This window comes from Myotis davidii, unplaced genomic scaffold (genome assembly GCF_000327345.1).
Source record: "Myotis davidii unplaced genomic scaffold, ASM32734v1 scaffold641, whole genome shotgun sequence".
Taxonomy (NCBI): domain Eukaryota; kingdom Metazoa; phylum Chordata; class Mammalia; order Chiroptera; family Vespertilionidae; genus Myotis; species Myotis davidii.
The window spans coordinates 2,531,218-2,545,094 of record NW_006293232.1 but is presented as its reverse complement, the minus strand read 5'-3'; the positions used below and the strand labels follow the sequence as shown (position 1 = coordinate 2,545,094).

The window sequence follows — 13,877 nt, the reverse complement described above, 5'->3', positions numbered from 1 at the left end:
CATTATTTGATGGCCTGCTATACTTCATAGTGACGATAGTCACTGCCCACTAAGGGAGACCATTACATGGGTTGTGGAGGGACTTTTTGGTTTTGTTTGTTTTGGCTTTGGTCACACATTTAAATTCCCAAAGCCTCACTTTCTCTCTGTATCCCTGTGCTGCTGGGTCTGCTCTCCAACAGGAACCTTAGCTCCTGGGGGCTGAGCGAGGTCCCCGTTACTGTTACAACCCAGGTGGTCCATCCCAGGTAGCTACGCGGATGAAGGGGCAGGTGGAACAGGGCAGAGAAAGAAAGGCTTCCAAGGAAAACAAGATTGGAATAAAAATCATGAAGACTTACCCTTGGCAGGCATGATGCCGAGTCATTTTCACGAACTTTCTTTTTCACTTCTTTTCCCAACAATCCCATTGTAACAGCCCCCTTTATAGACATGAAAACCAACACCTGGAGAGTTGAACTCATTTTCTCAACGGCGTCCAGCTAGCCAGTGGCAGAGCTGAGAGCGGAATCCAGCAGCTGACCACAGGGCCCAGGATCTCACTCTGTGGGGCCTCTGTTTCTCGGAGAAAGCAAAAGCTCTTTCTCAGAAATCCCGGGGCTCCAGCCGCAGGAGGGCCCTACGCTAGGTAAGACGAAGCTGACGCCGCTCAACTGGAGCCACCTGGGGTTCCACACCTGCACCTGGACGAGTAGGAACTGGAGTGGGTAATAAATGGGCGGGTCGTGGAGTCTCCTCAGCCTCACAATCCCTGGAGGTGGGAGGGAGCGGCTCCTGCTTTGAAAGTAAGTATGAAAAAAAAATACAAACTAGAAGGGTAGTATGTTTCCTCTTTTTACCTGGTTCTTTAAAAATGCTCCATGCATGAAACTGGTGCTGAGCAGAGAGAGCAGCCTTAGGTTCGGGCCTGGAAGGTGGGGTTGGGGTCTCCACCAGGAATATTTGAGATACTAAACTTTAAAAACAAGTTGTGTGTTGTTGTTTTTTTAAAAAGCCAAAGCTTTTCAAGTTCACTGTGATGGGTCCACCACCGGTTCCTGCACCTCGGACTGGGCTCTTCCCCTCTCTGGGCTTTAGCTTCCGTGTGTGTGTGTGTGTGTGTGTGTGTGTGTGTGTGTGTATGTGTATGTATGCGCAGTTGTTGCAGGTGGGTGTCAGACCTCTAAGGCTTATTCCACCTGCCTGACATGTTATGATGCTGCCTCAGACACAGGTCCTAGGAGCAGCCAGAGCATTGTGGTTTCTTGAGAGAGCCTTGAAGCTTGCCCTCACCCCTGGGTTAGGGGAGAGAATGGGGATGTCTTCTCTGTCACAAGAGCGGGTGGGTCTTCTCTCTGCAGTGGCCATGGAGTGGTGGTGGCAGCTCTTGTTAGGGCTGTGGATAGTCACGCCCATCTGGGCTGGGGACAAGCGGCTCAATGTCTGCATGAAGACCAAGCACCACAAGCCGGAGCCTGGGCCGGAGCCTCAGCTCTACGATGAGGTACAGAGGCCAGACCTGGTCCAGGGGTCAGGGCGGGCTGCTTCTGCCGATCAGGGAAGGGGCACAAATGCCAAGGTGGTTTCTGAACCCCCATCGACCCTGACTTGTTTGGTTCCTTAGGTTGGAATTTGGGCAGAGCCCCCTGGAGGGACACTATGACCTTTTGAGACCATAATTGCTGAGTGATTGAAAGTTCCTGTCTCTGAGCTGCCCGGCCACTCGGGGAGCAGGGGCAGATGGGGATTCCAGAGGCCCATCATTGGCTCAGCATAGATTCAGACAAACATGGTCCTCCTTCTCTAGCCTTCCTACCAGCAGGCCCCGTGGAAACATTGGACTTAAGTGATTCCTCCCCAAGCTCCTAAAGGCAATTGACGGATGTGGGAGGAGGAGCAGAGCTGGCATCTACATGGCATTTACTGAGCCCTTTTCAGCTATGGTGCCCTCCCACTCATGCAACCCCACATTCCCACAGGTCTGATGGGGTCCCTCTGCTGCCCCTCAGGAGCTGAGACCCTGGAAGTCATGCTTCTAGGCGACTGGGGCAGCCTCCCTGTGGCAGGGAGGTCAGTGTGCAGGTATCAATATTGACAGATTGTTAGCATTCCTTCTACACAGAGGGTGCTGGCCTAAAGGCATTGCACCTGCCCAGGTCCCCTTCTAGGGGACACATTTTCCTTTCTACCCTAGATACTCATCAACCCCCTGCCTTTACCCCCTACCACCCCGAAATTCCTTTTGCTGCTTCTTCCCCTTTCAGTGCAGCCCCTGGAAGGGCAATGCCTGCTGCACGACCAACACAAGCTGGGAAGCCCACCTGGATGAGGCTGTGCTCTACAACTTCAGCCTGATTCACTGTGGACTGATGATCCCCGACTGTCAGAAGCACTTCATCCAGGCCAAGTGCCTGCACCAGTGCTCCCCAAACCTGGGGCCTTGGATCCAGCAGGTGGGAAGACTGGGCTGAGGAGGCGGGAGGCACATCTGTGCAATGCCCCGTTCCCAAGAGCCTGAGTCCCAGGACACTAGCAGGAACAGCAAATGCTGTCCCCTGTGGACAAGAGCAGCGTCGGAGGCCACTGCTGGGAAAGGGAAGGAAGGAAGCGGCCTCGGGAGAATGGCCCTGTCGGGAGACGGGTCAGAGGAGCACAGTAGGATGAGGGACTATTTGAGTCCCATCTTCTCTCTGTAGGAACGGAAGCTGTGTAGCCTGGGACAAACTGTTTCATCTCTTAGCCTCGTTGTTCTCAATGGTAAAAATGCTCCTTAAAGACTTCACAGGAGCATGTGTTCAGATAGCAGCTGGCACAATAGTACCATTGTAGCTACTGGCAGTCTTCAGATTTCAACTATCATTTCTTGTGTCTGGCTACCCATCCAGGTGGCCCCATGTGAGCAGGAAGAGCGAATTTTGGACGCACCACTCTGCCAGGAGGACTGCGTGCAGTGGTGGGCAGACTGCCGCACTTCCTACACTTGCAAATCCAACTGGCTCCGCGGCTGGGACTGGAGTCGGGGTGAGTGGTGCATGACAGACCCTGGGAGGGGGAGGGGCGGGCGGGGGAGCAGGGCCCTGTAGGCCCCTGACCTGGGGGGCAGGTGCCATCCTTCTATGCTCCCCCAAGGCGAGGATGGGGATGTGAGGTTGGGAACAGTGGGAGGTAAGCGGTCTCTGCCTTAATCCCTACAGGGAAGAGCCGCTGTCCTGCAAGAGCCCGCTGCCGTCCTTTCCCCTATTACTTCCCCACCCCGGCTGCCTTGTGTGAGAAGATTTGGGGCAACTCCTTCAAGGCGAGCCCTGAGCGTAGGAACAGTGGGCGGTGTCTGCAGAAGTGGTTCGAGCCCTCTCAGTGCAACCCCAACATGGCCGTGGCCCAGTTCTTTGCTAGCCCTGCCCCATCCTGGGAACTCTCCCACACTCTCATGGCCTTCTCTCTGTTCCTGCTATTCCTTTCCTGAGAGTCCCTACGTCTCCCTCCCACACTCCCTCGGCTTTGGGCCAGGCCAGGCCCTGGCAGCCTCCTTCCTCAGTCCTGTCCTGACACAGACCAGCACAGGTTAGGGGACTGGGGGGCACTGAGGCTGCAGGAGCCGGTGCCTGAGCCTTGCACCTTAGTTCTAGACCCCTCCACTGCTCTGCTCTGCCTTCCCCTGCCTAGAAGGCAGCCAGGGGTGGGGACTGACAAGGTCACTCACCCCATCCTGCCTTAAGGCTGGTGGTGGGCCCTTCACATCCAGGGAACACCACCCTTTCCCTGGCAGAGCCAGTGGTGACAGCCTGGGCTTCCCTCCCACGATGGGGCCTCCACTAGCGCAGCAGCTGAGCTTTCCTCTCTGTGACCCGCCCTGTCTGAGCTCTATGCTCAGGGAGTCAACTGCACCGAGAGGGGGCTAGTTTGCCTGTTGTGCTGAAGTCGGAGTTGGCTCTTACTTACCTAGAACGATGACCAACTTCTTTAACGCATGCCAGGCCCTCTCATGATACCCTTCCCCTGCTCTGGTGGGAGTGCTTTCAACACCCCCTTTCTTCAATAAGTGAGACACTGAACAAAAGGCCTAAAACCAGGGAGAGGATGGGACCACCCTAACCACCGGCTCTATTTTGCACACCAAGATTGAAGCAGCTGCCTCAACTGCTTTCAGCTTTCCCTCAGCACAGCCTGGACCCTTGGAAGCCAGCTTTCCTTCCTGACTTTTTGGCAAGCCCTCTGATCTTCATTTAAGACTGCCTGGGCTTCCCTCTCTGCTGAGAGGAATGAGGTAGTTGGACCAGATGCTTTTCACTCATAAAAAGGAAATGGAAAAGCCAGTAGTGCCATTGTCTGTAGGGACATAGTCTGTGCTTCTCAGGCAGTTCCATGTCCCAGAGAACAAGACTGAAGAGTCAGAACTGGGCTAGAGCAGGTGACCCGGGGCAGCCTTCATGTCCCCTTTGTAAGTGGATTGGCAGCCGACTGCCCGCTCAGAACCTTCTGGAGCCTGAAGCCCAGTAACTTCCCAGCATAGGTGTCTTCCCTCAACCTTCTCTCTGATGAAGAGAGGCTTCTGATGTTTCTGCACTTGAGTTAGTTGGCTTTTCTAACAATTACTCATTCTTGCCAGACACCAGCAAGCCCCGCTCATCGGTTAAACTCCACCTCCATTCCTCTCATACTCACCTTGCACATGCTCCTTCATGGAGCAAGCCCTGTGGCAGGGGGCATTGGGGTCCTAAAACCAACAAGAGAGCGTCCTTCCCAAGTGAGTGCTCAGAGTCTGGAGGAGGGGACAGACAGCAGTGGTGGTGACAAAGCACTTCTCCAGAAGTCTGCAAGAATGAGGGGTGGGGTCCTGGGAAGGCCTCACAAAGGGGTGAGGCTCAAGCCCCACCGAAGAAGGGTCACTTCATTGAGAACAGAAGGAAAATGTTAGACACAACCACCTGCGTCCCTAAGGCATGAATTATCTGAAGCAGAACCTTTAGCTGCTCTTAATAAATTGTGGCTTCAAAAACACGTGTACGTAAAATTTCTTAAGAACAGAGCACTGTGTGAAGTGTCTGAGGTTGTATGCTTGGTAATAAAGCTGAGAGTTTAATCACTTTCTTTAGTATTCTTGGGTATAAATATTAAAAAAAGTAGCCTGGCTGGTGTGGGTCAGTGGTTGAGCTCGACCTATGAACCAGGAGGTCACTGTTCAATTCCCGGTCAGGGCACATTCTGGATTGCAGGGGGCATGCAGCTGATCGATGATTCTCTCACATCATGAATGTTTCTATCTCTCTCCCTCTCCTGTCCTTTCTGAAATCAATAAAAATATATTTTAAAAAATAGTCAAAGGATGGTTAAAATTGAGACAAACCAGAGTAGTAACTGTTACTATGTATTGATCACTTACTCTGAGCCTGGGGTTCTGCTAAGCTCCGAACATGCATTAGCTCGTTGGAGCCTCACAAAAGCCTTCAGATATACTCCTACACGCCCATTTTCCAAATGAGGCCAGAAGCATATGTAAGTTTGAAACCAAGTGAACCTGACCCCACCATCCCAGCTCATAAGGCTTACACCAAACATCCTGGTACGTTGTTGAATGGGGCTGACACTGAATGGGGTGAAGAGAAAGGAGGCTGGCTCATGGCTGGTCATGGTCAGGGAAGAGCTCGCTTCCTATCTGTGGTTGGAAGGAGTGATGGATTTTAAGTAGTGGAATGAAACTTTCGATTTGCAGTTAAATTATATTTTTTTAATCAGAGTGACCCATGCACATGACTAAAATACTTATGTCAGAGGATCTCTAACACAGAGCAATAGAGCCTCAGCCAGCCCGTCCCTGGGGCCCAGCGCTCCTGCCCAGAGGCACCCATTCTTAACCATATCTGGACTTAGCTATGCAAAACGTAGCTTGATTCATTTCTCTCTCTCTCTCTCTCTCTCTCTCTTTTATGTTAGAGTTTCTCAACTTAATCTTCCAAACTTTTTAAGGTGGGCAATCCACTTTTAATTTCCAGGAGCCTTTTTATTTTTCATTCCCTATTGTTCTTTACAGCTGGTTGTTTTCAGTTTTATGAATGTAACATCTTCTAAAATCCCACTGAAGATCTAATTCGATTTTTTTAGGCTTGTTTCTAGTCTCTGCATGAGCTGTCTCCTCCAAGGTCAATCGGTTCTGTTTATCTCGATCTCCTCCTGGGTGCTGCTGGTTTTCTCTATATCTGGTGACCTTGGTAGTGGGTCCATATTTATGCGTGAGGACTGGGTTGATGTTCCTATTTAGCTGCTATAGGAGTCCTCCATGGTTATATATGTGGCTTCTCTCCCTGACTAGCAAAGCTGATGAGGAGTTCTGGAGGGCGTGTTGGCTAGAAGACTTTGCTCCAGGTTATGGAAATAAATGAAGACCAACCAAATGAGAACACGCAAAAGCTGTTTACTCAGAGCTTCCCTAACAAGAGAGTCGGCTACCACTACGTGTGTTTTGGCAGAGACTCAGGCCGAGTAGAGGGGAAAGCTTTTTCTGTGAGGCTGTTGGCCGGGGAAGCTGTAGGCAGGTTAACCAGAAGCGGACATCCTCTGTGACTGATCAGAGGTGCATTTTTGGCTTTCTCTAGTTGGTCCTCAGTTGGAAGCAAAGATTAAAAATGAGGACAGCTATCAGTTATTAATCAAGCCTTGGCTATTTGAGGCTAATTGTTATCAGGGTTATTGTTTGGCTTCTTGGGCTGGTTGCTAGAGATACTGGCCTAATTTCCTGTAAGTCTGAGCTTTAGATAGCAGGCTGGCTTTCGGGGCTGATTACTACAGATATGGGTTAGAATTATATATATCAGGCCATTGTGCACTGTATACATAGTCTCTCAAGACTGAGTCGGCAGGAGCTACATTGGAATGCAGAGCCCTCAAATGCTGGGAAAAATGATTCTCTCTGAGATGCCAGCACCATGCATTTAACCCAGGGTGGGCAAACTTTTTGACTCGAGGGCCACAATGGGTTCTTAAACTGGACCGGAGGGCCGGAACAAAAGCATGGATGGAGTGTTTGTGTGAACTAATATAAATTCAAAGTAAACATCATTACATAAAAGGGTACGGTCTTTTTTTTTTTTTTTTTTAGTTTTATTCATTTCAAACGGGCCGAATCCGGCCCGCGGGCCGTAGTTTGCCCAGGGCTGATTTAACCACATGTGAAACTCCAGCACTATCCAGAATTTAATGTTTTTAGAGAAGACCTCTTCTGAGTTCCCCCTACCTAGGGTTTCAAGTTGGGTTGCCTGAGCTGTAGACGTGGGCAGAGGACACAGGGGCAGGCACGTGTACACGTTCTCTGTTCTCCATGTCTGCTAACTCTGAGCCTTCTTCCAAGGCAGCTGCCTCCTCCACTTCCTCTGGCCACCTCTCTTCCCTTCAGTGTGTTTTCATACACTCTCCATCTTCAAACTATTTATTGAACTCTCTTCGACCTTTAAGCCACAGGCCAATGCTCTATCCACTGAGCCAAACCGGTTAGGGCTCCTTCACACTCTTTTAGTAAAGGAACACTTAGAAATAAATATTGTAGTGGGATCCCAGGTATTCATTCTACCTTCTCTAACCAGCAGCTGCAAATTTTTAAAAAGATGTCATTGTTATTTGAAGAGCAGATTGAAAGAGGGCCGAACTGGAGACACAGAGGCTGAGGACAATGTGTAGGATGAATTTGCAGGAGGGAAATGAAATAGAAACGCAGGTGATAGAAACCTAATTGTGAGAAATGCTCTAGGAAGAAGTCAGGCTGTAGGGGAGACAGACCAGAAAGGGGCAGATTTAGGAACTGTTAAGAAGACAGAGAAATTTGGACCCTAGCTTTGAATACAGTGCCACAAAATAGAGTAAGTCCTCATTTAATGTCATTGTTGGCTTCTTAGGAACTGTGACTTTAAGCAAACAGATTTATAGCGAAAGGAATTTTACCCTAGGCTAATTGATATAAATAAGAGTTAAGTTCCTGCAACATACTTCTGGTTACAAAAACATTGCTAAAATTCTCACTAAAGACCCAAGACACTTATAATACTAAACATTGAAATAAATGTGAGCTATATATACATTTAAGAAAGATGTATAAAAACAAGATCATTATTTTCCAAGTCTGCTTATTCCACTTCAGGGTCCGGGGTGACCAGAGCCTATGTGGCAGCTTAGGGCACCAGCGGGAATCCACCCTGGATAGGCTGCCTGCCCTACCATCCCAGGGCTGGGGCGCGCACACACACACACACCTCACTCACTCACTCAGACTGGCATAATTTACACATGCTGATTCACCTAACGGGTTCATGTTTGGGATGTGGGAGGAAACCAGAGTCCTCAGAGAATGCACACAGACAGTGGCCCTGACGTGAATCCCTTGTTGTGTATGTGTCATCAACATCATAACAAAATGTGGAACAAGACAACATTATCTGAAGACCTGCTGTAAGTATAAGATAAAATGCGGGAGAGAGAGAACTGTCACAGAGGACACAGCAACCTTGGACACCTCAACTCTGAAGCTCCCATTGTACCAAGTCTTGGTTGGGGGTGAAGGTCATTCTTTCTATTGGATGCAACCCAGGCACTCTCCCACTATGGGAACATCAAACCCTGTTCCTGTTTCTTCCTCAGAGAATGCTGGGAAGTGTGGGGTAGCAGGTGAAAAAGGAAAACAAAATGGCCCTCTTTTGTATGCATCCCTTGTTTTATGACCCCTTTCTGAGTCACTTTCCTCGGTAAGACCCCTTCCCCGAGGGCAGAAGCTGCTACAGCCTGACACTCACCACCTCAGCTGAGCACCCCTCCCACTCCTCCTTCACCACGGTTCTGCCCACTCCTTTCCCTAACCCCCCAACTCACTCCCTCCACAAAATGACTGCTTCCTTTGGTACTGCCCACTGTCCCATCGCTTCTGCTGTGGGGGGCCCAGTTTTGGAGATTATTTTGGTGTCAAGGGCTGGTGTCTTTTGCATTGGATCACATTTCCCAACTCCAGCCCTTGTGACGGCTGTATCTCAAGGGGGGCAGTATTCCTGCCAACAAAACCAATCATCCATTTCAAATTTTGAATCCTTCCCTCTGTTCTGCTCACATCCATCCTCAGATTTACCCTCCCACCGAATCAGAAATCACTTTTAGTAGTACTTTTGCTACAAATTAACTCAACAGAAAAATCTGGAGGAAGAAAGAGGACCTCCTGGGAGGAGAGGCTGCTGATGGACGTGGAGCGGCTGGTGGGATGTCAGCATGGAGATTTCCATCAAACAACTGACTTGCGGTGCATGAGAGAGGTCAGGGCTAGAGATATGAACTTTGGAATCATTTTCCAGAGTGTTATTTGGAGTTGTGGAAGTAGAAGAGTTTTCTAAGAAAAATTACAGAGGGTAATGGAGATTATGAAGTCTCTAACTTACCTACAATTAGGAGGTGACAAGGGAAATGGAGCTGGTGAAGAGACAGAGAAGCAGAAGCTACGGTAGAATAAAAATAAAAAGCACTGTATCCCAGATGGACAATGTCAAATTCTGAGTTGGAATCCATATATTAATGCATAAATAACTACAGAGTTCTTACTCTGTCCTAGACATTGTGCTGGTCCTCGGAACTGACAAACTGAATGAAACAAGAGTTAAGTTCCTGCAACATACTTCTGGTTATAAAAACCAGATGACCTTTCTCCATGTTAGCTCATAAAGGTCCTCGTTAGCATGTGTCTGCTGTATTTTCTATTTCTTAGAAAAAGATCATCTGAGTAGCCCTATATCTATTAAAGATAAGGCTCTGCCCCATAATCTGTAGGAAGCCAACTTACTGTCTACAAATAACAAGACCAAGAAGTCAATACTTATCTATAGCAACCAATCCAAGAAGCAAATAACTCCTCTAATAATCAACCCCAAATGGCCAGGACTTGATTAATAACAGCCAGCTTCTCTATTGTTGGCCCCCCGTTTCCAACTTAGGACCAACTGGAGTAAGGCAAATATTCATCTCTAATCTCATGCAATACCTCATTTCTAGTTAGTCCACCTACAGCTTCCTAGTGCTAACAGCCTCTGATGGGAGCACACCTGACGCTTTCTCTTTTTTCCATTCATCTGCCTGCACTTGAGGCTGCCAAAATTTAAGTGACGACGGCTGACTTCGTTGCAAGTTTCTGAATAGCCTTTACATGTTCTCATTTGGTTGGTCTTTATTTCCACAGATATAATACTGAGTGAGATAAACATGGTTCCTGGCCCCAGAGAGATTACAGAGTAAAAGGGCACACAAGGGAAATATAAGTAAATAATTAAAATTAAAATAGCTACAAATGTGATAATTGTTAGGAGGGAGACATATAAGGGACTCAGAGAGGGTTGGGGGAGGTGGCTAATTTAAATGAGATAGATACTGCAAAGAAGTAGGCAGCTTGAGGGTCCACTTTGAGGATCAGGAGCCGTGTTTGCAGGATAAATGGAAAGTGCTAGTGGAGGTAAAGTTAAAAGAGAAAAGAAGGGCTGACAGGATGAGTTCAAGATGGGTGGCGGAACCAGTGTAGGAACACAAAGATTGACCTCAGCAATGAGGTACAATAAGAGAAGAGAGGGGGGATAAAAACAAGTTCAACATTAAAATGTAAACCACTGAATCAACATTAGGGCTTTGCCACCTGCAGGGAGTTTGGGAGCGGAAACAACTGTGCTGGTGGGAGCACTCTGGCCCAAGTGTGGGGCCTGGGCAGCTGCTCCCCACCTCTGGCTTTCCAAATGCACAGCCCAGGCAGCTTGTCTATCCTGAGCTAAATGGTTAGTGTAAACTTTCCAAAGATCAATATCGACCCAAGGGTGAGATTTAAAAAAAGAGAGAGAGAGACAAGATTATTTTCAGGGCCATTACAGTTTATGAAGAGAGAGGTTAAGACGGCACCAGCAATGAAAAAGCAAACATTTTAAATTCATCTCGGCCTTTTCTGAGCTCTGCATCTGTCTACAGAGACAGGCTTCCAATCCCAGAGCAGCCACTGATGGTGAAGCGGCTGGGGTTGCGCTCTCTGACTCCAGCTTCAGAGAGGAAGAACCTAGACTTTCCTGGGCTGTGCTTATTTTAATTCAAAGGTGAGCTCTGGAAGGAAGGAGCAGTTTTCCCTGGGGTGGATACTGGCACCTTAGCAGACAGCTCCAGGAAGGCAGGTCACAGATGGGAACAAGGAGAGGCAGCCAGAAGGGGCCCATTTCTAACCTTCGATTAAATTTAGAGATTACCCTCTGTAGACTTAAATGTGTTTTTTTTCTTTTCCCTCCAGGATCATCAAAGTAGACAGAGAAAGACACTAAAAACTATATGTTGCTATATTTTCATTTTAAGCAAGAGGTTCTTAACCCATTTTCTAGAACTAAGATAAGGATATTTGTCTGGCACATGATTTAATAATTTTTTCAAGAACTGAAAAATGGATGACTTGTGAGAGTAATGAGTGAGATGAAAATGTGGCTGAATAGTTTCATAGTTTTGGTAAAAAAACTTTGTCTACATTTAAAAATTTGTTTTAAATTTTATTGATTTTTAAGAGAGAGAGGAAGGGAGAGGGATTGAGAGATAGAAACATCAATGAGAGAGAAACATCATCAATCGGTTGCCTTCTGCATGTCCCCCGCCTGGGGATTGAGCTTGTAACCTGACCAGGAATTGAACTGGTAGCCTCTTGGTTCTTGGGTCGATGTTCAAACAGTGAGCTACACTGGCTGGGCATTGTCTCCATTTTTAAAAGATTTTGCCTCAGTTCATAAGGCCTGGTGGCCTCTTGGTTCCTGGGTTGATGCTCAAACAGTGAGCTACACTGGCTGGGCATTGCCTCCATTTTTAAAAGATACTGTATTAGTTTTCTAGAGCTGCCTTAACAAAATACCAGATACTGAATGTCTTAAACAACAGACATTGATTTTGCCTCAGTTCATAAGGCTAGAAGTCCAAGATCAAGGTGTTGGAAGGTTAGGTTTCTTCTGAGGCCTCTCTCTTTGGCTTGTAGATGGCCTCCTTCTCACTATGTCCTCACATGGTCATCCCTCAAACTGTACCTGTGGATAGAGTGTCAGCCTGTGAACTGAAGGGTCCCGGGTTCTATTCTGGTCAAGGGCACATGCCCAGATTGCAGGCGGCTCAATCCCCACTGGGGGATGTGCGGGAGGCAGCTGATCAATGATTCTCTCTCATCATTGATGTTTCTAACTCTCTCTCCCTCTCCCTTCCTTTCTGAAATTAAAAAAAAAATTCCTTAAAAGACACAAATTACCAAAATTCAAGGAGAAAAAGATCATCTGAGTAGCCCTATATCTATTAAAAAATAAATTTGTAGTTAAAAAACATTCCCGCAAAGGAAACTTTAGATCCAAATAGTTTCACTGATGAAAAATTTAAAGAAGAAATAACATCAGCTCTACACAAACTCTTTCAGAAACTTGAAGATGCAGGGACATCTAGAACAGCTTGGCCTTACAGATGCCCAGTAGTAGGCATCAAGACACATGTAAGTGGAGCAAGAAGGTGCTATGGAAAATGAAGACCACCTAAATGAGAAGAAAACACCAGAAACTATTCAGAGCTTGCTGTAACAAGGGAATCAGCCACCATCACTTGCCATTTGGCAGAGATTCAAAGATAAGCAGGGAGTTAAAAAGCTTTATAATTTTTTTTAAAAAAGTGTGGGGATAGCTTCAGGCATGCTCTGATTAGAGTTTGTTGGCTGGGAAAGCTGGAAACCAGATCATTGAAATGGAGCATATTAGGTAATTGATTTGGGAGAGCACGTTTGACTTGTTATGCTTGGTTCTGAGTTTAAACTAGGGGCAAAAATAAGGAAGCTGGCAGTCATTGTCCAAGTCCTGACCAATAGGGGCAATTGCTGCAGAGATTGTATTTCGATTGCTGGATTGGTTGCAGCGATTGTGTCTGGCCATTGTGTGTAGTAGTCTCTCTGTGCTTAATAAAAATAAGGAAGCTGGCAGTCATTGTCCAAGTCTTGACCAATAGCGGCAATTGCTGCAGAGATTGTATTTCGATTTCTGGACTGGTTGCTGAAGACTTCTCCTTAATATACGGTCTGGCCATTGTGTGTGTGTAGTCAGTCTCTCTGTGCTTAACCACCTTGCTTGGTCTGTCCTTCCTGCGCTATTCTGGGGCCATCCACAGGAGGCAGAATTTGTCCCCACATCCTAGACCTTCATGGAGGACTCCCATGATCAACTTTGTATAGTTTTCTATTGCTATATAATAAATTACCCCCAAAATTTAGTGACTTCAGACAGCATTTAGTGTCGCAGTTTCTGTGGGTTAGGTCCAATTCAACATTGTCACGTCCACTGCCATCCCTTCCTGCTTCCAGCATGGGGATGCTTTTGGTGGCCAGCCACTGCCATCCCTTCCTGCTTCCAGCATGGGGATGCTTTCATGGTGGCCAGCTACCTCTGCCTTGCCTCTGTGCCTCAGGCAGGATGGGGAAGAAGAGGGGAAAGGAAAGGAGAGAAAACACTTATTGAGCTCTTGTATGTTAGGAGTGTCCCAAACATTTTCTCCATGTTAGCTCATAAAGGTCCTCGTTAGCGTGTGTCTGCTGTATGCAATCCTCCCCCGACACACACACACACACACCAGGCCAGTAAATTCAAGTTGCCCCCACTGACTCAGGATCTACAGAGGGGTCCTTTGGAGTCTTATGCAGCCTGCACAGGGCACACTTTTGCTAGTACGTTATTATTATTCATAAATAATTTCTAGACTGCAAGCTGAGTGACCCATACACCTTTGCTAGTTCCTGGGCCTTCCATTTTTTTTATCTGTAAAATCTGAGAGTGGAAAAACAAACATTGTGTTGTGTTTACTGACTCTCAGATTTTCTATTTCTTAGATAGCCACACACCATTTGGGAATAT

General features: G+C 47.4%; 1 protein-coding gene across 1 annotated transcript; it reads left to right on the top strand.

The window, feature by feature from the left end:
- The first annotated feature begins 1,345 nt into the window (after positions 1-1,345).
- Positions 1,346-3,442, top strand: IZUMO1R (IZUMO1 receptor, JUNO). Its single transcript, XM_006766876.1, has 4 exons — positions 1,346-1,483; positions 2,244-2,448; positions 2,860-3,000; positions 3,174-3,442. Exons 1-4 carry the CDS (start codon positions 1,346-1,348, stop codon positions 3,440-3,442), a joined length of 753 nt encoding a protein of 250 aa, XP_006766939.1.
- Positions 3,443-13,877: the final 10,435 nt, after the last annotated feature.

Coding starts and splice junctions, on each gene's coding strand:
- IZUMO1R (XM_006766876.1), top strand. CDS start 1,346: ATGGAGTGGTGGTGGCAGCTCTTGTTAGGGCTGTGGATAGTCACGCCC. Junction 1,484..2,243: donor AGCCTCAGCTCTACGATGAG/GTACAGAGGCCA, acceptor TTCCCCTTTCAG/TGCAGCCCCTGGAAGGGCAA. Junction 3,001..3,173: donor CGGCTGGGACTGGAGTCGGG/GTGAGTGGTGCA, acceptor TAATCCCTACAG/GGAAGAGCCGCTGTCCTGCA.